The sequence below is a fragment of the Saccharomycodes ludwigii genome, chromosome IV (genome assembly GCF_020623625.1).
Source record: "Saccharomycodes ludwigii strain NBRC 1722 chromosome IV, whole genome shotgun sequence".
In the NCBI taxonomy this organism is placed as follows: domain Eukaryota; kingdom Fungi; phylum Ascomycota; class Saccharomycetes; order Saccharomycodales; family Saccharomycodaceae; genus Saccharomycodes; species Saccharomycodes ludwigii.
Window position 1 is genome coordinate 193,187 of NC_060203.1, and position 16,177 is coordinate 209,363.

The following is a 16,177-nucleotide window of genomic DNA, read 5'->3' on the forward strand; positions in this document are numbered from 1 at the left end:
AAAAAAAAAAAAAAAAAAAAAATGAATCATATTAAATTTGGTATATGTGTATTACAAAGAGTTTTGGTAGAATGTTTCCCATATTTCTATAACTTCTTTTTGTGTTTCAATGGCGGATTCCAAATAAATTTCAATGCTGTTTCTAAATTCTTCAATCCTTGACTTGTCAAAATTTGACATTTCCTTTCTAATTAATTTTCCAACAGATTTCCAATGGGCCTGGGTTAGAGAATATCTTTTTTGCAAAAGAGATAATTCCTCTTGCTGTTTGGCAATTTTGTCTGGTTTAGATCTAGATAATGAATTTTTGGACTCGTTGATCAAATGTTCGAAAAAAACCAAAATGCTACCCAATTTATGTCTTTGGTTTAAAATTGCCCTGCAACTATAAACCACCCTTAAGTATTCTTCTAAGGTTGATGCAAGAATCAACTCCTCCATCTGTGAACTTCTACATAAGGAAGACTTAATTTGTAGTTGCACATCAGAAAAATTTTTAAAAACATTTGTTAATTTGCTTGTTACATTTAATTCAATCAACTGTTGCATCGATTTAGAAAATTCTTCTGTCACGTTAGCCAAGTCCTTCCTTTGTTCATTAACCAATTCCAAACTTTTGTAAATATTTTTCAATTGATCTTCTAAATTTTTTAAAGACTCGGTTTCTTGGGCAAAAAATTCATCCGTTTCAACATATTTTGGCACAGGTGCAGAGGAGAACCCTAAAAAGCTACCACCTTTACACTTTTTTTTCAAATAACTTTCAATTTCAGAACCGCCACTTTCTTTATAAAATTTGGCGCCGTCCTCCGGCCCTAGCAAAACCAACTCACTTAAGCTAATTTCAGCTAAATCATTAGAATCATTGCTTGCATGCGAAAATGATATATGGTCTCTTTTTTTGGCATAATTAGAAAATTTATCCCCAACAAAAGTTAAAAACTGGAAAAAATCTTCGTCTTTTTGTAGCTGTGAATTATTAGCAATCTTGTCCAACATTTTGTTCATTTGTAATCTCCTTCCTTCAATAAAATCATTGTTGAAACGAACAATCATTTGTTTATCAGGTGGTGGCGGGATAATATGACCCCAATGGTTATTCTGTAATTGTCTATACAACCACCTAAAATCATTATATCTTCTTTTAACAGAAACAATTGTATTTGGAGAAGAGGGTAACTTGGTTTCAACTGTGTATTCAATATGTGAATTGGTTATATCTCCAACTTTGGTTGGATTTTTTACAGAAATTTCAAAATGTTTAATAGGCTGTTCTGATTCAACGACAGATTGTTCTTGTCCTTGGCTTGTTGCATCTTCCCCTTTTTGCTTTTCTTCTTCCTCTTCCTCTTCTTCTTCTTCTTGTTCCTCATTATTATCAGCATCGCCTTTTTCCCTCTCCCTTTGCTGTTGCTGCGGGGAAGTAATTGAAGATATGGACGTCCTAGTTTTAGAAAACAATGGCTCGTGCATTTGGTCAAATATAGAAGAAGCATCGTTACTTTTTTTTTGCTTCAAGCTTTTGCCGATATACACGTCATCTAGTGGTTCGTCAACAAATTCACTTTCTGATGCTAATTTAGCTAAGGGATCTGTAAATACATTTTGACTTGGTACTTTAAACATTTTTTCATTCCCATTTTTAGCCGATGAATGACGACGACGAAGTTGTTTCCCACTAAATAGCTTTTTGGGTTTATTATTAGAGACAGGTGGTAAAGATGAGTTTCTTTCTGCAGATTTCAAATCGTGCGATGTGGTTATTGGATCTACTGGTAATATATTATCATTATTTTCAAATAAATTGTCTTTATCCGTAGGAACAACGGTTCTTTTTGATAAATAATTCAACGGATCTTCTTCTGGAGCCAATGAATTCAATAAAGATTCCTTATTGTTTTCAGTGGTTAATTTAGAAGTTTGTAAAATGTTTTGGTCTCGTTCATCAGACCCATTTTCTAATAAAACCCCTTTTTGGTTTAAAGCACTTTCTGTGTTAAAAATGGAATCATACTTAGCGTTCCAAGTATTTTTATCAGTTGCAAAATCCTTATCATAAAAATTATCGTCATTTTCTTGCTGTTCATCGTGTATTTGTTCCTCTGCATTTATTTCTGACCTTTCTTCCTGATCCAATTTTGCAAATGTGTTGCTTAGTTCATTTATTACACTAGGGCTTGGCGCATTTTCATCCCATACAGGTGCATCTAATGCTTCTTCTTGTTGAGTGGAACTCATTTTCCTTTTTTTTTTTTTTTTTTTTTTTTTTTGTTTTGTTTTAATTATTTATTTATTTATATATATAGGTATTGATAATGGAAGTTAGTCAGCCAAAAAAATTAAAAAATATGGAAAAATGTTTATATGTATAAAAAACAAAACCATGATAATAATATTTTCTTATATTTTTTTTTTTTTCTATCAATAATTTTTATACAATTTAACAACCATTTGAATTAACCTTTGAAAGAAAAGAGAAAAAAATTTTTTTTCTATTTATTTTTTTTTTTGAGGGAGGCCAACGCTGCTATTTTCGGTCAATGAGGTTTTTCTGCAAAGACAAATGTAAATTATCCGCAGTCCGCAGTCCGCAGTCCGCAGTCCGCAGTCCGCAGCCATGCCTAATCCGAAATATTATCCTTAATGACCATTTAAACAAAATAGCAGCAAATTTTAATTGTACGTTTTTTTTTTACATACAACCGATTGTTAAATACTTGTTTTCTTTTCTCTTTTTTTCTTCTGTTTGGTTTAGCTTGAATTCCACCCTCTTTGCAATTGTTCAACTCAAAAAAGGATAATCTCTTATCTTGATACTCGGAAATATCAATTCAAGTGTTAGGAACATTAAAATCCTTTAGATCAAGCCCCATATGACCACAGCTGGAAAAAAAGAAAATCTAAAACAATTGCAAGAAAGGGGAAAAGCTACTATTCCAACAAATAATGTTGAATCTAGAAATTATTCATTATGGAATTTTTGGGTCGCGTTAACTGTTCTTAAAATATTATTGTTTCCCGGGTATTATAGTACGGATTTCGATGTCCATCGTAACTGGATGGCTATTACGAATAAATTACCACTTACAGAATGGTATTTTGAAGCAACTAATCAATGGACTTTAGATTATCCCCCATTTTTCGCATATTTCGAATATATTTTATCAAAATTCGTTCCCAAATATGTAATTGATGATGGATGTTTGGATATTGTGGAGGTTGGTCATTTTTCCTTTCCAACAATTTTTTTCCAAAGGTCTACTGTTATTATTAGCGAAATTTTATTATTTGTTGTTTTGCAAATATTTATTAATAAAAGCAAAATAAATGAAAGGGCTGCAAATTTTATTGTTGCTAGTAGCATCGTTTTGTCACCAGGGTTTTTAATTATTGATCATATACATTTCCAATATAATGGGTTTCTATTTAGTATACTAATAGCCTCTATCATAAGTGCCAAATTTGAACATTACTTAACGTGTGCATTTTTCTTTACCGTGGCACTATGCTTTAAACATATTTATTTGTATTTGGCTCCAAGTTTTTTCGTATTTTTACTAAGGGTTTACGTTTTAAACATTCACAAAAATTTTGAATTTAAATCATACAAAAGTTTATTTGGTCTGATCAGGTGGTATAATCTGGTCAAGTTAAGCTTTGTGGTCCTCTCTGTTTTACTGGTATGTTTTGCACCATTTATCGGATCCTACAAACAACTATTGGTAAGGTTATTCCCATTTAGTAGGGGATTGACTCACTCCTATTGGGCCCCTAATTTCTGGGCTGTATATTCCTTTTTAGATAAAGTTTTAGCCATGATTTTAAAAACTTCCCCTAAAAAGGATATTGGTGTTCCAAATATAAATACTGGCACCAGGGGTTTGGTCCAAGATGTTGAATTCCTCGTGTTGCCTCAAATTGAGCCCAAGATAACGTTTATTTTAACACTCTTTTATCAAATGATAGCCACTTTCCCAGTTCTATTTTGTCCTAATTTCAAAAGGTTTCTGGGTTCTCTAACATTATGTGGATATGCTTCATTTTTATTTGGTTGGCATGTCCATGAAAAGGCGATTCTATTGGTAATTATACCGTTTAGTTTCTTGGTGATTAGCGATAGAAGACTATTAACACCATTTAGATTAGTTACCAGTGCTAGTTACGTATCTCTCTTCCCATTATTGTTTACTTCTCAAGATTTCTTGTTAAAAATTTTGTATGTAAGCGTTTGGTGTTTGATTTTCTTTTTCTCATTAAGAGATGTTACTAAAATAAGTAGTAGTGTAGAAAGAAGGGTTTGGTTTTTCGATAGAATTGCATTGGTCTATATTATCGGTTTGTTATTTATGGTTTTAGCATGTGGATTTTTGGATGCTTTTGTAGCTAACCATCAAGAAAATTATAAATTTCTGGCAAAATATGAATTTTTAAGTCTAATGATTTATAGTGTTTATTGTTCAATGGGTATTATCGGAAGTTGGTTGGGATTGTCATGGCTATACAATTTTGATGAACCTTTATGGGAATAAGTCAAGTCGTCTGAACATATGAGATGTATATAATATATGTAATATACTATGTGGATTATTATTACCTAAATTAATTATTACATAAAAATAAAAAAAATAAAATAAAAAAAAAAAGAGTTCCTAGTGTTATTAAATAGCTATGAAAAGTACAATATATTATTATATTGACAAAAAAGATAAGGGAAAAATTAAAATAATTAATTTGAAAATAATCCCTAGAAAAAAAGAAAAAAACCCCCCAATTTCAAACAGAAAATAAATAAAAACAAATCTGTGATAAAAAAAAAAAATTTTTACCAAGACTTTTTTGGACTGGATAATAGCTCCAGATCGTAAATTGAAGAAGGATTATTATTGTTATTGTTAGTATTATCATTGTTGTCGTCGTTAGAACTATCATTATTGTTGTTATTATGAATAATATTAATAGTGTTGGGATTTTCATCATAGTTTCTGATATGCTGGTTTGTAGAAGATGGTGGTAACATTGTAGAAAAATTGTTTGAATATAGATTATTACTATTACTATTCATGGTAGTATTTAGAGCATTTGGTGAATTCAAAACGCAATTATTTATAAACACGCTGCTAGCGCTACTATTTCTCTTATGAGATCCGGTGTTATGCTGTCTACCAAAGTATATCGGTGACCCTGTGATATTATTACCAGCTGTATTAATAGAACTATTCGTCATTGCATTGTTTATGTTCCTCATTATAATATTCGTTATCGGCGAAGATAATAAATCTTTGGCAGAATCCATATTCAATGGTTGGTGCTGTTCATAAACAACTGGGCTTGTGTTTATAAACTTTTTGTATTCGTCATCGCTATCGACTCCACTGTTGTTGTTGGTAGTGGTAGCAGTACTATTTATCCCTGACGAAAAAGTGTTTGATAAATTACTAGTAGTTGCAGTCGTATCCACCAAAATATTGGTTGTTTTAGCACTAGCAGTCCAGGATTGTTGCTGTCGTAATAAATCCAGCTTAATACTCCTTGGACTATATCTTGCAGCTGTAGGGGGTGGAGTTAAAATTAATTTTGTAAACATAGGAGATTTTTCTGAATCAATTGTATTATATGTATTATTATTATTATTATTATGACCATCCCTCGTATTCTCTGTGCTAGTATCTTGGTCATCGGAAGATGTAACATTATTGTTTTTCCTTTTCATTTTACTCAATAGGGAAAGAATTCTCTTCTTGTTGATGGTAGGAGATGAGGTTTCTGGATTGGAAGGTATAGTCTCTATCAATGGTTCTATTGTAGTAGAAGCTGCATTGTCCTTTGCACCTGTTTTCCTTTCTGTATCAATAACATTTTTGCTATTGTCAACTGTATTCAAATATGATCCCTTTAAAGAGATTGTGGAGTTTTTGGTATCATTTGGTGAATCAATAAACGCTTTTCCAGAAGAAGGATCAATTTTCAAAGAAAATGCAAATTTGTTTACATTAGGTGTAGAAATAATGGCAGAACTATCATCCGATATAACACTTGGTACATTTGATGATGTAATGAGAGAGGTATTACATGTGGCATCTGTGCTAATATCAGATGATACTGTGTTTGAAATGGATCTCTTGTTTTCGGTAATGCTATTTTTCCTAATTTTTTTTGTTTTTTTCCCCGATAACCGATTAGCTGTGAAATTGGGACTATTTTTATTGTTATTTAATATAACCCCACCAAACTTTCCTCTTTTCTTTCCAAGAGGCGAATTCATTTCTATTTGACTGATGGAATTTTGGTATTTGTTTCTTTTCTTTTCACTAGATATATTAACGTGATTATTACTACTACTATTGTCATTATTATTATTATTATTATCAGGACTTTCTAAGTTATTCGGGCTCCTGTCGTTAATGAGGCTATTAAATGGAGACGAGGTCGCTATACTAGCCCTATTACTATTGTTATTACTATGAGTAGTACCGGGCGTGAATGATGGGGTAGTATTATTGGAAGAAGAAGAATTTGAATTGTTATTATTGGCACTAGAAATAGTACTAGAATTAGAAGGTGAGCTATGTGCTACTTTCATTACTGGTTTCATTTCATTATATCCCAATTTTTGTACTTTTAACGAAGTGTTTGCCATTGGAGATTTCATTGGATTCATATAGTCTTTTAATATTCTTGGTCTTCCTCTTCTTTTATGTTTGGGTGTAACTTCACCAGCATTTTTTGATGATGTCAGTAAATTCTCATAGTTAAGTCTACTAGGCGTTTTAATATTCCTAGTATTGGTATTGGTATTATTTTTATCCATGTTTTATTTGTAAAACCGGTAAAGTGGTATCCATATATTCCTACGTTCTTCCCTTCTTATACAGTTCACAATTATTTCATTGGATTGCTCTAAAGAGGGAATTAAAAGAAAAAGAAAAATAAAATAAAAAAAGAAAAAGAGAGAGAGAGAGAGAGAGATGTATAAAAAGAAAAGGAGAAAAAAAGAAAAAAGAAAAAATCAGAAAAAGAAGAAGGAATGGGTCGTCTTCTCTAAGAGCATTTTAGTAAACAAGAATTTATTTTTTTTTTTTTTCTTGTGAAGATACCTAAAAAAAAAAAAAAAATTTAGTAGATTAGCCGAGAAAAAAAAAAAAAAAATAATTTAAATTAGACAAATCTGTTTCAAAGTCAATCAAAGTGTCGATTGTTTGATTTATCAATAATTTATATATATATATATATATATATATATATATATAGCATTTCGTGTAAAATGATACCATAAAGGATGAGGGACCATCTATCAATTAATAATAACATTTCTAGTCACCTTCTTGATAAGATTCAATATTTGGAATGGGACCTAATGGGGTGATTCCAAATTTATTAATACTCTTATGAGATTTAGTGTAATGCCATTTAATATGTTTAAAACCTGTTGTTTCATTAAACGCCGCATTGTTCCAATACAAATTCTTTAACCATAAATTAATCATTGGATAACCATCCCTAATGGTACGGAAGTTACATTTAAAATGTTGGACATAGACAGGGTCAAATCTAACAATCGTAACATATAATCTAATGTCAGCTTCAGTCAAGTGTTCGCCAACTAAATAAAAATTGGTTAGATCGCCGTTAACTTTCTCATATTGTTCACTCAAAATATCTTCGACTTTATCTAGATGTTCAAAAACATTTCTCACTTCCTCCTCATAAATCTTTGAATTTTCAGCGAAGCCCGTCTTATACACTCCATTGTTGATGTTATCATAAACCCAGGAGTTAACTTCGTCGATTGCAGATCTATATTTTTCGGGGTACAAGTCAGGAACATTGTTCAGTTCAAATATGTTGGAACTTAGCATTCTTAAAATCTCGCTGCTTTCATTGTTAACAATGGTTTGAGTCTTGGTATCATATAAAACTGGAACAGTAAACCTAGCTTTATATTCAGGCTGGCTCTTAAAATAAACTTCACTTAACCTTTCAAAACCGTTGATGTGATCTACAGTAGAATCGGTACCATGTACAAACCTTTCGGGCTTTGCAGCAAAATTAGAAAAATTGTACCAATCTTTTTCACCAATAGTAATTTCGCCGGTTGGCAAGTAACACTTCTCATTGATACTAGTGGTGCTAGAAGTATCATTTGAAGGTGTAAATTTCCAGCCCTTTTCATCCAAGTGCCAGTGTACTACACTGACACCTATAATAGATGTCAATTTCATCAAATGGCGAGCAATTAATGTACGATGTGTCCATGGACACGCTAATGAAACATATAGCCAATATCTATTTGGTTCTGGTTTATAAATTGGATGGGAATTGCTTATAATTTCTCTAAAAGATGAAACCTGCCTTTTGAAAGATCCATCCTTACTATTTTCTGTGAATGAAGTAGTAGAAGGCATAATTGTTGGAAGAAAAAGAGGGCACGCAAAAGGTAATTGCACAAAAATTGAAAAAATTAAAAGAAAAAAAAAAACGCAGAAAAAGGATAGACTTATAGAACAGAAAAATATGTATAGTTTTTTTTTTTTTTTTTTTTTGTAAAATGTTTTCTTGAAGTAATTTGTAAATGGAATAGTAACCTTACACAGTATATATATATATATATGTATGTATATATATGGAATTGATTAAAATAAAATTTAAAATTAGTAGTCAGTTAAATATTTTAAGGGTATTAAGGCTAAAGGTAATACAACTAAGAATATTAAGGGGAAGGGGTGAGAAACTAAGAGTAATTATTTCTTGTTCTATCGTCGTCTTCTTCTTCTTTTTCTTCTACTTTTTCCTTAACTAAATTCTTTTGCTGAGGGGAGAAGGTCACAAATACTACAAAAAAAAAAAAAAAAAAAAAAAAAATTGATATAAATCCAATAAATATATTATAGAACAAAAAGTTACTACAAGCTAAGCTCTTAATAACAATATAGTCCTGTGCCAACAACCATTAGTAATGATTTGTAATGGAACTACGCTTTATGCGCATATAATACAATACGAGGATATTATCGTTAGTAATGTATATGTTATTATAGGTAACCTTTCAGACCTTCGGGCTACATGCTTGTCGGAATCGTTTTCCATGCGTTATTCTTCCCCTCGAAAATGAAAGATATATCATAAAAAAAAAAAAAAAGGGTCAGCATAAAGTAAGTTTGTGTGGGCCTACAATTTTGCAGGTTCCTTTTAAAAAAACAGGAATTGTTATTGACGCGAAAAGGAAATATGTTAGGAAAAGGCTAACATTCTAACTTGATACTTTGTTGCTTGTCTTTTTATACACTTTTAACTGTAAACGTATAACTTATACCTTGCCAATTAAATTCACAATAAATCATCATTTTAAATATCATGTATTCTCACACATTTTTTTTTTTAGTGTAACATTATTCTTTTTCAACGTTCAGTTATTGTCTGTTAAGGAGGTATCCGTACTTTCAAATGTTACTACAAAATACGTGAATATTCTTCTCCTAATAATAAAAATTATATCTTGGTTCCTTGGCCCAGTTGGTTAAGGCACCGTGCTAATAACGCGGGGATCAGCAGTTCGATCCTGCTAGGAACCATTTTTTTTGTATATTTGAAATATATTTTCAACACATATAATATAATCAAATGGGCAACAAAAGTTATTAACCTTAGAAATTTCCACTTTACCTTTTGGTAATAATATGTTTAACCATAAAATAAACAGCCCAAGACTGCCGTTAGAAATCATCACTTTTTTTTTTTTTTTTTTTTAATAATTAAAGAAAAAGGAAAAGGGTTTTATTTATATATATATATATATATATATATATATATTAGTAGTGCAACAATTGAATAGATTTTCCTTTTTTTTTTTTTGTTATTATTATTAAAATAAATAAATACAAAATAAATAAATATAAAATAAATATAAAATGAATTGATAAATATAAATAAATAGCATGTAACACAAACTAACAAGTTAGCATGAATATTAGTTTTTTTCCCACTTTTCCATTTTCTTCGTCATTCTTAACCAAAATTTCAATTATTTCTTTGGTGGATTGAAAACAAATTTTCTAGTCTTGATATTAGCCCACTTAATTCTCTTTTGAGCCACACTCAAACCGTACAAAACGGACAAAATAATCAAAGTCTTTAATCCCAATCTCTTTCTTTCATCGTGTTCTGGTTCAGAAGCCCAGTTCAAAAATGTAACAACATCCTTGGCCATTTGGGAAGTGGTAGCTGGGGTACCATCTTCATATTCAACTAAGTCATCAAACAAAATTCTGCCCATTGCAATGGAACCACCTGGGAAGTATGGATTGTAGTTGGCACCTTCTGGCAAAACGACACCAGCTGGAGGTTCTTCTGGATAACCAGTCAATAAAGCAAAAATATAATCGGCACCACCATGTCTAGCTTTAACGATCAAAGACAAATCGGGTGGTAAGGCACCTTGATTACCAGCTCTAGCAGCTTGCTCATTTGGATATGGGCTTGGCATCAAATCACTCAACTTACCCTTTCTCTTTCTTGGGTTACCTTGATCATCCGGTTCATCATCATATTCGAATTCTTCAGCAAATTCTCTAACCTCAGAATTGGTATGAGAAACACCGACCATTGTTCTCCAATGGACTCTGCTCAAGGAGTGACAAGAGGCACAAACTTCACGATAAACCTGGTAACCTCTTCTAATAGAAGCATGATCAAAAGTATCGAACATACCATTATGACTCCAGCCGAAATGTGGAGGATGTAAACCGTGTTCGGCAGCAGTTAAAGCTTCAGCAGACAAACTATCGGCGTATAGCATAGCGGAAGCACTTAAACCAGTAGCGGCAACAATAGAACCAACCACTTTGGTATTCTTGGCGATGGAAGCTGTTTGCTTCAAAACAGATCTAAAAGACATTATACGTGTATATATTATTTATTTTTCTTGTTCTTTTTTTATATGCGTTGAATGTATGTTTTTCTTTGCAAATATGTGGATGATAATTACAAATGCCTATTAAAAATTTTCCAAAGTCTTTATGGGGGGGGAAAAAAAAAAAATTTAAAAAATAATCTAAAACAAAACTATCCTAGCTTTTGAAGGGTGTGTGGGGGAGGGGTAGGATTATTTGAAAGTAAGAAAAAAAAAGAGAAGAATGATAAGTGAGAATGAAGAGTAATAAAAATTGAAAGAAAGAAAAGGAGAATTTTACAGTCTAAAAAAAAATCAGTTAATGCAAGTACAGTAATTAAAAACAATTCACTTAACAACCAAAACACCGAGTGATCCACTGTGAATTAAATAAATAAATAAATAAATAGAAAGTCAGGAAAAAGAAAAAAAAAGGAAAACAAAATCTTGTTTATACAATTCAGAATGAAAATTAATGCATGCTTTATATTTAATGTTATGTATGATATTTTATTTTATTTTATTTTTTGGGTTTTAATTTTCGGTAATATCGCTAAATCATGTTGTACGAGAAAATAAACAACGATAAAAATTGCTAGGGAAGTATCCGTAGCTAAGGCCTAAAAATACTTGAATTTAATTGGTTGAGTTTAAAAATGTTTCTTTTATTTTTCTTATTTCTATTTCTATTTTTTTTTCTATTTTTTTTTTTCTATTTTTTTTTCTGTTGATGATGTATCTTGGTGTTACCCCGCCTTATCGTGTACGTAAACAAAATAGCACAAGCTTTACTAATGATAATTAATTAATATCCGCTGCAGTTCATTTCGCCTCTATACAATCCCAAACACAAAGTCCGAGAGCCGATAGTCGTATAAAATGGTACTAAAAAATGTTTTTCCACTTTTTACCCCCTTCTTTTCGTTTGAATTTGAATTTTTTTTTTTTTTAATTTGTTTCCCTCCCCCCCAATAACTGCAGTAACTTTCAGCAGTGATGCACAATCCTATCACAAGACCTATATCACAAGGGTAAAGCCACTTTTTACTGAATGTGATAATGCAAACCGTATTTGAATGTGATAGCGATAATATTAATCATACCGATAATCAGGAAACTATAGAGACTACAATAGTTCAATCCTCATCGTCAAATGATATTAGAAATCAGTTTATCTCTACGTTGGATCATTTTGTATGCAAATTAATTAGGTCTTTATGGATAATTCAGCGTTTGAATATTGAAAGCAGAAATGACATTAATAACAAAAATAATACCGCTTGTCTAAAAGAACAACAAGCTTAAAACGAAAGTTTGCAATTGCAACAAATTGTTCAAAGGGAATATCAAGCTGTTCAAAACCGATTAACGGAGATTAAACAATATGAAAAGGTATTGAAAAAGTATAACAAAATTAAAGATGATGAATCAGAAAATGATACTGGTCATAAAACCAATCGGAAAAGAAGGAGGGATAGTAAGCCGGTCGATATCACGGTGGAACTAAAATCTACGATGGGTGGGAACAATCATTCAAATAAGAAGAAATATAAACCAAATAGCGTTAATTCGCTAGTTACCCATAAAAAATATATTACTGTCTCCCATATCGCAGATAAGAATAACTTTAATAAGAAACAAATAAACAAGATTATTAAAAACACAATAAATTCCAGTACCTCAAGGGAAGACGATGATAACAGGTTGTATTGTATTTGTAAGAAACCTTCGGAGGGTAGAATGATTGCCTGTGATAATCAAAATTGTAAAATAGAATGGTTTCATTATAAATGTGTAAAAATAAGTAGGGCACCTCGAACACAGTGGTTCTGTTCTAAAAAATGTAAGGATGAATATAAATCCAAAAAAAAGTGAATGTTACTACTAAGTATATATATATATATATATATATGGAACATAAACCCCTAGAGTATTATAACCCTGATTGTCACCTATATAATATAAAAGTAGGTCAGGGTTAAATTCGTGGATAAAAAATGAACACAACTCTTCTAAAAAAATAAAATTTATTGCGCAATAGAGAAGCATACAAGAAAAAAAAATTTTTTTTTTTTTTTTTAAAATAAAAGTCTTAACATAAATTAATGGCACATATACACATATAGATATATATATATATATATAACATACAAATTATAAAGCTACATTTATTCCAAGTCTTTTTTCAAAGTACCCAAAAAGGCATGCTTTTCAGCTGGTGTTTGGAATCTACCCTTACCAAATTTAGAAGCAGTATCAATCCATTTCAAGGTAACTTCTTCCAAAGCCTTTCTAGAAGTATGAGTGTACAAAGACTTTCTCAAAGTGACAACTCTCTTCTTGGAACCTGGAATACAACCCTTAAGCATGACATAATCGTTGTTAACGTTACCGTAATGAACGAAACCACCTAATGGAGTAATAGCCTTCTTGGTTCTGTCAAAGTTGGTAGAAGCGTTGGCTTCGTCATCACCCTTACCGATTCTGTAAACTTTGTGGTTAACAGAAGTTCTGTGGTGGTAACCTCTTTGACCAGCTCTAGCAACAGACCACATAACGTGGGCTGGATGCCAAGCACCAATACAAGCAACCTTTCTCAAACCTCTATGGGTCTTTCTTGGTAATCTCTTGGTACCCCATCTGTGGGTAACACCTTCGAAACCGTGACCCTTGGTGACAGCAATAACATCAATCATTTCGTTTTGTTCAAAAACGGAGTCAATGGAAACAGTCTTTTCAAAGTGTTCCTTAGCCCAGTTTACCTTGTCTTCAATAGAACCACCGTTAATTTGAATTTCAGCCAAATGAGCTTTCTTTTGAGCCAAAGGAGTCTTTCTAACTTGTGTGTGGACCAAAACTCTAACAACAGAACAGTACTTCTTGATTCTAGCTAATTCTCTGTCAATAGCAGCACCATCTTGTTGGGCGTATTTGGCAGCATACTTGGTGAAAGCCTTCTTCTTAGACTTGTACCAGTTCTTGTAGAATCTTCTCTTGACTTCGTCAGACAAATGTTCAGCCCAAACAGTGGTCAAAGATCTCAAACCTCTTGGGGTTTCAACGTAACCAACAACACCGACAACAACAATTGGTGGAGTATCAACAATAGAGACAGCTTCAACAACTTCTCTCTTGTGGAACTTGGAACCTGGTCTGTCCAAATCTCTGACAATAGTAGACATACCAGCCTTGTAACCCAAGAAAGAGGTTAAGGCAACAGCCTTGCTTTTGTCATCCTTTGGGAAAGATTTAACTCTACCTCTAACAGAGGCAGCTCTCTTTCTTGGCAAGAAACCTAAATGACCGTGACGTGGAGCTTCGTACTTTCTGTGAGACATATTTGGAATATAGTTTATATGTTTTGATGGGGGGTGTTTTTCCTTTTTTTTTTTAATGCTAAATTTTAAATAACAATATAATAATAATTTATAATATAGTAGTGGGTTTAAATGAAACGAGTATGAAAGAGATGAGCTGTAAAAGGTAAAGAAGAAAAAAAAAGAAGAAAAAAAAGAAAAACTTTATAGAATTTTATATGTTAATTAAAAAATATCATAAAGTTACGAAAAAAAATTTTTTTTTTTTTTTTCAACAAAAATATTTTTCAAAGTTGAATGAGCATATGTCATCCGAATTAGGCATTTTATCAAAAACATAACTGTATTCGTTTAGTACGTCTGTTTCTATTGACTTAAAAAAAATACTTTGTTTACTTTTAATTTTTATTATGTTTGTCTCCAACATTTTCTTATAGCGGATCGAGAGACCACATACAAAAATAACGTTTTTCTTTTCTTTTTTTTTTTCCACAACGCTTGATATTGAAAATAAAAATAAAAATTATAATGAGCTATATAAAGAGGTACGGTTGTTGTAAATGATTCTGTCACAACTAATTATTTTTTTTGAACATCTATTATTATGGTGTATATATATATATATATAATATGGGGTTACGTATTAGGGCATACTAAAAAGAAACAAGCACACACAGTAACACAGATTAGAAAACTTATCTGCCACTGGAAGGTAAAAAGATCATCACTACTATTTGACCTTGTTTACTGTTATGCCTAGTCTAACAAAAGAAATCTTTAAAATTAAAAAGAAAAGAGGTTATTTTCAACGCTATCGAAAGATGTTAAATACCGATTGAAAAATATCACATATCGGCTATGAGGAAAAAAAAAAAAAAAAATTTAAATGAGATTTGGGCTACACAAATTGTAATAGCTCTCTATAAGTTAGCCGATTGGGGGGAAAAGAAAAGAAAAGAAAAGAAAAAGAAAACAACTTTATAACACATTAATATAATTATGGGGGTTTGGGGGTTCGTTTGATCCTTCAATTTTGGTTTTTTTTTTTTAATTCAATTGGCACGGAATAACTTGTTTTTTTATATAATTGGAGATTTCAGTTTTTCCGGAATAATGTGATAGTAATGCCCTACGCCTTTCTCTGGCATCAGCTTAACACGTCATATTCGGTTTTTCCTTTGGGCAATCACTCCACCTTTATTTATTTTATTTTTTTTTTTGTTTTTTAAGAACCATGTTGTTACTGCAACTTTATACTGGGAGAATTAAGGTGGTGTTGTTTGTTTCCCCTCCCTATTCTTGGGGGGGTCTTTCCCTTCCTCCCCTTCCCCCTCCAAATTAACAATTGATATTAACAAAATATAACAATCAAATTAAACAAAATGTTTATTATCAATATTTAATAAGTTTTTCCGGCCACTTTACTATGACTTTTTATTTATCAAAAAAGAAAGTTATCGTGTCCCAAAAAAATAATTAGATTATTATGATACAGTGAAAAGCACGTTATTTATATTAGATTTAAACGCACACAAAATAATTTGACTTCATTTCCAAAGAATGAGAAGCAGAAGGTAAAAGTTATCAATTATTAACTATCCAACGTAATTTGCTACCATTAAAACGTAAGTCCAGTTTAAACTTTGTCGGTGGCAAATTTTGCATAATGTAAATTCAACGAATGTGTGGGCGGATTGAATGGTGTTAAAAAAAAGAAAAGAAAAAAAAGAAAAAAAAAAAAAGCTTGATATAATTTCTTTTTTTCTGGTTTTTCCATAACAATACAAATAAAAATATAATGCAAATACACCAAAAAAAAAAAAAAAAAAAAGTGGGGTTCGTAGATTGTTTTTTTTTTTGTTGAAAGGGTGAAAAAGAAAAAATTATTATGATAAAATGTTGTCGAGGTAGAAAGTTTATCAGTATACAAATTTGAGATGGAATAATAAATATATTAGTGTGATTTTTTTTTTTT

At 31.2% G+C, this 16,177-nt stretch overlaps 8 protein-coding genes and 1 non-coding gene across 9 annotated transcripts; 4 read left to right on the forward strand and 5 right to left on the reverse strand.

Annotated features, from left to right (window-relative positions):
* Positions 1-51: 51 nt before the first annotated feature.
* On the reverse strand, positions 52-2,238 carry VPS5 (sorting nexin 1; the record flags this gene model as incomplete). The annotated part of the gene is made up of 1 exon (XM_046077729.1): positions 52-2,238. One exon carries the CDS (start codon positions 2,236-2,238, stop codon positions 52-54), a length of 2,187 nt encoding a protein of 728 aa, XP_045934105.1.
* A 635-nt stretch (positions 2,239-2,873) lies between these two features.
* On the forward strand, positions 2,874-4,529 carry ALG8 (dolichyl-P-Glc:Glc1Man(9)GlcNAc(2)-PP-dolichol alpha-1,3-glucosyltransferase; the record flags this gene model as incomplete). The annotated part of the gene is made up of 1 exon (XM_046077730.1): positions 2,874-4,529. The coding sequence occupies one exon, from the start codon at positions 2,874-2,876 to the stop codon at positions 4,527-4,529; it is 1,656 nt and encodes a 551-aa protein (XP_045934106.1).
* Positions 4,530-4,822: 293 nt separating this feature from the next.
* MSA1 (Msa1p) lies at positions 4,823-6,808 on the reverse strand (the record flags this gene model as incomplete). Its single annotated transcript, XM_046077731.1, has 1 exon — positions 4,823-6,808. One exon carries the CDS (start codon positions 6,806-6,808, stop codon positions 4,823-4,825), a length of 1,986 nt encoding a protein of 661 aa, XP_045934107.1.
* Positions 6,809-7,310: 502 nt separating this feature from the next.
* Positions 7,311-8,402, reverse strand: ECM4 (S-glutathionyl-(chloro)hydroquinone reductase; the record flags this gene model as incomplete). Its single annotated transcript, XM_046077732.1, has 1 exon — positions 7,311-8,402. One exon carries the CDS (start codon positions 8,400-8,402, stop codon positions 7,311-7,313), a length of 1,092 nt encoding a protein of 363 aa, XP_045934108.1.
* Positions 8,403-9,495: 1,093 nt separating this feature from the next.
* SCDLUD_003146 lies at positions 9,496-9,569 on the forward strand. Its single transcript has one exon. It is a non-coding gene; the product is annotated as a tRNA-Ile (tRNA).
* A 449-nt stretch (positions 9,570-10,018) lies between these two features.
* Positions 10,019-10,891, reverse strand: CYT1 (ubiquinol--cytochrome-c reductase catalytic subunit CYT1; the record flags this gene model as incomplete). The annotated part of the gene is made up of 1 exon (XM_046077733.1): positions 10,019-10,891. One exon carries the CDS (start codon positions 10,889-10,891, stop codon positions 10,019-10,021), a length of 873 nt encoding a protein of 290 aa, XP_045934109.1.
* A 1,053-nt stretch (positions 10,892-11,944) lies between these two features.
* Positions 11,945-12,190, forward strand: SCDLUD_003148 (uncharacterized protein; the record flags this gene model as incomplete). The annotated part of the gene is made up of 1 exon (XM_046077734.1): positions 11,945-12,190. The coding sequence occupies one exon, from the start codon at positions 11,945-11,947 to the stop codon at positions 12,188-12,190; it is 246 nt and encodes an 81-aa protein (XP_045934110.1).
* Positions 12,191-12,400: 210 nt separating this feature from the next.
* On the forward strand, positions 12,401-12,760 carry SCDLUD_003149 (uncharacterized protein; the record flags this gene model as incomplete). Its single annotated transcript, XM_046081442.1, has 1 exon — positions 12,401-12,760. The coding sequence occupies one exon, from the start codon at positions 12,401-12,403 to the stop codon at positions 12,758-12,760; it is 360 nt and encodes a 119-aa protein (XP_045934111.1).
* A 293-nt stretch (positions 12,761-13,053) lies between these two features.
* RPL3 (60S ribosomal protein uL3) lies at positions 13,054-14,223 on the reverse strand (the record flags this gene model as incomplete). Its single annotated transcript, XM_046077735.1, has 1 exon — positions 13,054-14,223. One exon carries the CDS (start codon positions 14,221-14,223, stop codon positions 13,054-13,056), a length of 1,170 nt encoding a protein of 389 aa, XP_045934112.1.
* Positions 14,224-16,177: the final 1,954 nt, after the last annotated feature.